At 46.9% G+C, this 6,000-nt stretch overlaps 1 protein-coding gene across 4 annotated transcripts in view; it reads right to left on the reverse strand.

Annotated features, from left to right (window-relative positions):
- Positions 1-5,745, reverse strand: part of DGKQ (diacylglycerol kinase theta) — a 172,716-nt gene extending 166,971 nt beyond the window's left edge. The window contains exon 1 of one of the 4 annotated variants that reach the window (XM_073345802.1): positions 5,469-5,745. In XM_073345802.1, the coding sequence (XP_073201903.1) occupies positions 5,469-5,676 (208 nt within the window). In that variant the 5' untranslated portion in view covers positions 5,677-5,745. Of the gene's footprint in view, positions 1-4,596; positions 4,664-5,468 lie in introns of those variants that run through there. The other 3 variants (XM_073345805.1, XM_073345803.1, XM_073345804.1) reach the window with 3 other exon arrangements.
- Positions 5,746-6,000: the final 255 nt, after the last annotated feature.

Consider the following 6,000-nt stretch of genomic DNA (forward strand, 5'->3'; position numbering starts at 1 on the left):
CTTCCCTTTATATTTATGACAGGGACAAAATGAAAAAACAGTAGACGTCTTAAACTATGTCTCCCTCCACACCTCTGACAAGTCAGTCAAAGGAGTTTGTCATAAACATTAATGACTGTTCAGGCTTTGTAGAGTGTGGACCAATAAGTCCTGTACGTAAGGGTCTGAATATTATTTGTCTGCTTGGACAAGATAAAAACAACCACAGAGACAACCTCCCTTAGCTGCAAAAGTTACAAATTCAGTGAGAAACCCAGTGGACAATGTATGTGTAGCATGTGATTTTCAAAGAGTTATACTTCTGTCAGATAATTAAATTTCAACCCCTAGCCCTTTAGACTATAAAGATGCTCCAAATACAAAAGGTAGAAGAACTGCATTTGGATTTATAAAAGGAAAAGTGTATTCTTTTTAAATACTCAAACACACCACCACTAATTTTGCTCAAACTTAAAAAATAATAAATAAAAAGTACTTTTGAACAGAAACCAAGTATATAGAACTTCATCACAGAGGGTAAAAGTTTCAGAAAACTGTGAGCAGCTGAAAATGGGGAGTTAGAATAGAAACCACTACACAATCTTACGCACTGTAAACTCATTAAAGTTAGGAAACAGCTTCTGATTTTTAGGAATACACTAAATTCATCTAACCACAAATTCATCCAACGATGGCTTTTTATACATACACTCACTATCAGGCCGATTGTCCTGAAGTTTGCAATTTTATCCTTACTGGGTTTGTTTGGGTTGAGTTGATCAAAAGCGGAGTTGATCAAGTTCCTTCTCCGTACATTAACAAAAACAATGTATTAAGTAGAGGATTACTGAGCACGAGTCAGCTAAAAACATTCAAGAAATTTCACCAGTAATCACTGAACACTTTGACAATTTTTTGCATTATATGACTAGCTAGAAAGCTGCAAGTATATTAATCAAATACCAGTAAAATGCATCTAATAATATATCTGAATTATTTTTCTTATGATTTGCTCAGTAATAAATTATTTGGAAAAAATCTAATCAAAAACTGATAAAGTTATTGTTAAATACAGTGGCGTTTGAACAACAAACTACTATTTTATTCTTTTAAACTGAAGGCATGTGGGATATGACAGCATACTTTTTCCCCCCTTGGCTAGCAGAGGCTAAGTCTTCAGACTGATGTGTGTCAAGTGCAACGTTGAAATTCTGCTGGACTTTCTTTTAAGCAAAAGATTAAATAATACACACCTCTTAAGGGCACAACCGATATGCCATTGGTCAATTAGGACCGGGAAACCATACAGGAAGATTTGGATGACCTTGTAAACTGGAGTAATAGTAATAGGGTGAAATTTAATAGTGAGAAGTGTAAGATTATGCATTTAGGGATTAATATCAAGAATTTTAGTTATAAGCTGGGGACGCCTCAATTAGAAGTAATGGAGGAGGAGAAGGACCTTGGAGTATTGGTTGATCATAGGATGACTATGAGCCGCCAATGTGATATAGCCGTGAAAAAATCTAATGCGGTCTTGGGATGCATCAGGCGAGGCATTTCCAGTAGAGATAAGGAGGTGTTAGTACCGTTATACAAGGCACTGGTGAGACCTCACCTGGAATACTGTGTGCAGTTCTGGTCTCCCATGTTTAAGAAGGATGAATTCAAACTGGAACAGGTACAGAGAAGGGCTACTAAGATGATCCGAGGAAAGGAAAACCTGTCTTATGAAAGGAGACTCAAGGAGCTTGGCTTGTTTAGCCTAGCTAAAAGAAGGTTGAGGGGAGATATGATTGCTCTCTATAAATATATCAGAGAGATAAATACCGGAGAGGGAGAGGAATTATTTAAGCTCAGTACCAATGTGGACACAAGAACAAATGGATATAAACTGGTCATTGGGAAGTTTAGACTTGAAATTAGACAAAGGTTTCTAACCATCAAAGGAGTGAAGTTTTGGAATAGCCCTCCAAGGGAAGCAGTGGGGGCAAAAGACCTATCTGGCTTTAAGATTAAACTGGATAAGTTTATGGAGGAGATGGTATGATGGGATAACATGATTTTGGTAATTAATTGATCTTTAAATATTCATGGTAAATAGGCCCAAAGGCCTGTGATGAGATGTTAGATGGGGTGGGATCTGAGTTACTACAGAAAATTCTTTCCTGGATATCTGGCTGGTGAATCTTGCCCATATGCTCAGGGTTTAGCTGATCGCCATATTTGGGATCGGGAAGGAATTTTCCTCCAGGGCAGATTGGAAGAGGCCCTGGAGGTTTTTCGCCTTCCTCTGTAGCATGGGGCACAGGTCACTTGCTGGAGGATTCTCTGCTCCTTGAAGTCTTTAAACCACGATTTGAGGACTTCAATAGCTCAGACATAGGTGAGAGGTTTATCGCAGGAGTGGGTGGGTGAGATTCTGTGGCCTGCGTTGTGCAGGAGGTCGAACTAGATGATCATAATGGTCCCGTCTGACCTTAGTATCTATGAATTACACAATGGTATTGATAAATACTATTCAGGATTTCTAACCTGCCAGACTTCACAGATGACCGTAATACCAGATTATTAGTGCAGTTTTCAAATTAAGGTATAGTACATTAAGTATACTGCCGCACATGTGTATCAAATCTTTGAGCAGTAGTTCACATCCAAGCCCCCACAACAGGTTATTTCTCTCTTTTTTTTTTTTTCCTATATTTTTCAGTGCAGAATGAAATCAACAATATGGACTAAAGCCTTCCTGTTCTTCTCACACATTGACACATCAAAGCGGTCTGAAACTCAGAAGTGCAAAACAGGCAGCTGAACATTTTCATAATTCCAAGAGAAAGACTGATTTAAAATTATTATCTAGCAAAACCTTCCAGTACAAGACAGTATAAATAAATCAAGTTCTAGAAAAGTTAAAGTTTTCTCCTTGGTTGTAAATATTAAGTAATAAACTTGCTTTCTTATAATTCTATTTTCCTGACAAAATACAACCTTTTATGGACTGCAGTGTTATTTCTAACTCAAAGTATGTTTTTTAAATAAAAGTTTGAATCATATGGAAGTGCACAACTTTAAGACAACAATTTCCATTCTCACAAGACTGTCCCTCACCAGGTAAAAGAACACAGAGGCTTCTGCTGAATTCTACTTGATCCTTCTTTCACCCCAGAGCGCCCAGTAAACCATACTAGCTGTCATAAATACTAAGGCTGCACAATTGTTATCCAAGGCCTGCTTTATTTTGTAAGAAACTACATTTTTGTTTATAGTTTCACAGCCCTCGATATCTCAAAAATGAAGCCCAGAGCCCCCCTGATTTGCCATCTCTCAAATGCAGAGATTCAGCTCACAAGGCTATGAGACTACAGGTCAGTTACTTCTCCCACACAAACACAATATAACAACCCAAAGCCACAATTCTAAGTTTTCTTTACCTTAATGCAGTGGGAAGGAGGGGTTGTCTAAAAGCCCTCTTAGCTATTGTAATATTGGTCTGTAAAATCAGCTACTAGCTTTGGGGAATGAGAGGAGAAAAAGATAGAAGATAAAACTGCAAGGCTGCCACAAACAAACAGAAGATATTTTTTGAAAGAGGATGGAACAGAGAAGAGCATCCCAAACTTTTTTTTTTAAATGATGCAAGTCTTTGTCGTATATTGCACTAAAACAAGCTGGGTTTTATGTCCTTTTCTGCCATCTGTCTATGAAGAACTCTCTTATCGATGTTGGTCATGGACAGCTTCCCAAGGAACCCAATAGGTGTTCCTCTCTAGTTTTAGGATTTTTTTAAGCCACACAAGTTCTAGGTACATTTATCTGAACATTAGGTGCAGCTGTAAGGTTCCTAGAAAGTTGCCCACACAGTGCCACATTTGGGAACCTTTTCTGTAGAGCCACACATCCATGCTTAGCAAAAGGCAAATGCTGAACAATACCCCCCAAATTACAAGATTGCTCAACTATACCAGATTTCGGAGTACATCATTCATTGTGGACAGGAAGTGACCTTTTTCCCATAGCAATAGGACACACTCATTGTTACTGAACATGGATATGAGCAAGGCTGAATCATGACAATGTTGCTATAGCATTTAACGGGGTAGAACTCACAATTTTTAAGGTCAGGATGATCATGTCATCTGACCACCTGCAGGGCACAGGCCAGAGAATTTCCCAGTGACCTTTCCTTCCCATCAAGCTTGTAACTTCTGGTTGAGCCTGGGCAGGCACTTTGGGAAAATCAATCCAGATGGGGCGCTCACACATTTTAAAGGCTAGACACCAGAACCTTACCAAGTTATAACTGACACAAGAAATCACCCAAACAGCAAGGATTTCAAATAACTTGCAGAGACGCCCAGCCCCAAATCAGGTGTATAAAGAGGCATACTCTTGCAAGAGATGCTGTGAGACGTGAATCAACACAGAGAAAGAGTGTGAGAAATGGAACAGACCCCAATTTGAAGTGGACAGGCTGAAGTCCTGGGAAGGGTGTGAGGGAGCAGCCCTCTGCCCCCATAAGACACTCACAGATGAGGACTCCAGACAAGTGGGCGAAAAGGCAGGCTCAACCAACAATGTGAGACACACACATATGACCTGGCTGGGGAGAACTCTTACCCTGGTGCTGGTAGCCCTCCAGCCCTAGTGAAGGTCAGTCGCCTCAGGCAGGGGTATGGTGGTGCCCTGGGGAGGGGTTTCTTACCCTGGCACTGGCAGCTCACTAGACCTAGGTGGCATATGCAGGGGTAATCCCAGGCAGGGAAGGGGTACAGGAGGTGCTCTGGGCACAGGGGCTGCGAGCCCCGGGCAAGGTGTGTAGGGGTACCCCCTGGCAGGGGGTGTCCCAGGGAAGGGTCTCTTACCCTCACACTGGTAGTCTGCCAGCCCTGGGCACAATGTTCAGGGGTAGCCCCGGCAAGGGGTGTTCTGGGCAGTAGCACTGCCAGCCCTGGGCAGGGTGGCTAGGGGTATCCCAGATAGGGGGTGTCCTGCGGAACGTAAATAGGGGAACCCACCGGCAGGGGTGCCTAGGGGAAGGACGCACAGGGGGTAGGACCAGGGGAAGGTGGGTAGGGGGTGTCCTGGGCACGGTCCCTTACCCTCACACTGCTAGCCTGGAGCAGGGTGCATAGGGGTTAGCCCCGGCAGGGGGTGTCCCAGGGAAGGTAGATAGGGGAATCTGCAGGCTGGGGGTGTCCCAGGGCAGGGCACACGGGGGCTAGCTGGAGAAGGGGGGGAGCCCCGGGCAGTCCCTTACCCTCGTACTGGTAGCCCGCCAGCCCCGGGCAGGGTGTGTAGGGGTACCTGCCGGCAGGGGCTGTCCCAGGGAAGGCACAGGGGGATAGCCCCAGGCAGAGTGTGTAGGCGTAGCCCCGGCAGGGAGTACCCCAGGGAAGGTGGACAGGGGGAATCTGCGGGCTGGGGGTGTCCCGGGGCAGGGCGCACGGGGGGTAGCCCAGGGGAAGGGGGAGCCCCAGGCGGTCCCTTACCCTCGCACTGGTAGCCCGCCAGCCCCCAGATGAAGTCGGTGCAGCAGTGGCAGAAGGTGGGCTTCGTCAGGGTCACCCTGCGGAAGCCGTGCCCGGGCGCGCCGAACGGAGCCGGCGGCGGCTGCGAGCGGCTCCTGCCACCCAGCTGGGGGCTGGAGGCCGGGCTGCCCCCGCGGCTGCCGAGCAGGGCGCGGGCTCCGACCGCCATGGCCCCGCAGCCCGGGCCGGCCGGGTCCGCTCCCTCCTCCCGCGGGGCAGCGGGGCGGTCCCTGCGCCGCCGGGCCCCGGCCCCCGAGGCAGCTACGCGCCGCGCTTCCGCCCGGCTGGGGAGTGAGGGGGCGGCGCTTCGCACGCAGCGCCCAGCCGCAGAGCCGCTCGCCTCCCCCGGGCCCGGGCCGAGCCGCTCGCCTCCGCCCTGGGCCGGGCTGCCCCGCTCGCCTCCCTGCTCTGCGTCCCCAGTGGGCGCGGACAAGCCTGGGCGGACCAGCCGGAGCCGCAGCCCTGCAGGGAGAGAGCTGCTGCGGGAGCCCGT

This window comes from Lepidochelys kempii, chromosome 5, assembly GCF_965140265.1.
Source record: "Lepidochelys kempii isolate rLepKem1 chromosome 5, rLepKem1.hap2, whole genome shotgun sequence".
Lineage (NCBI taxonomy): Eukaryota > Metazoa > Chordata > Testudines > Cheloniidae > Lepidochelys > Lepidochelys kempii.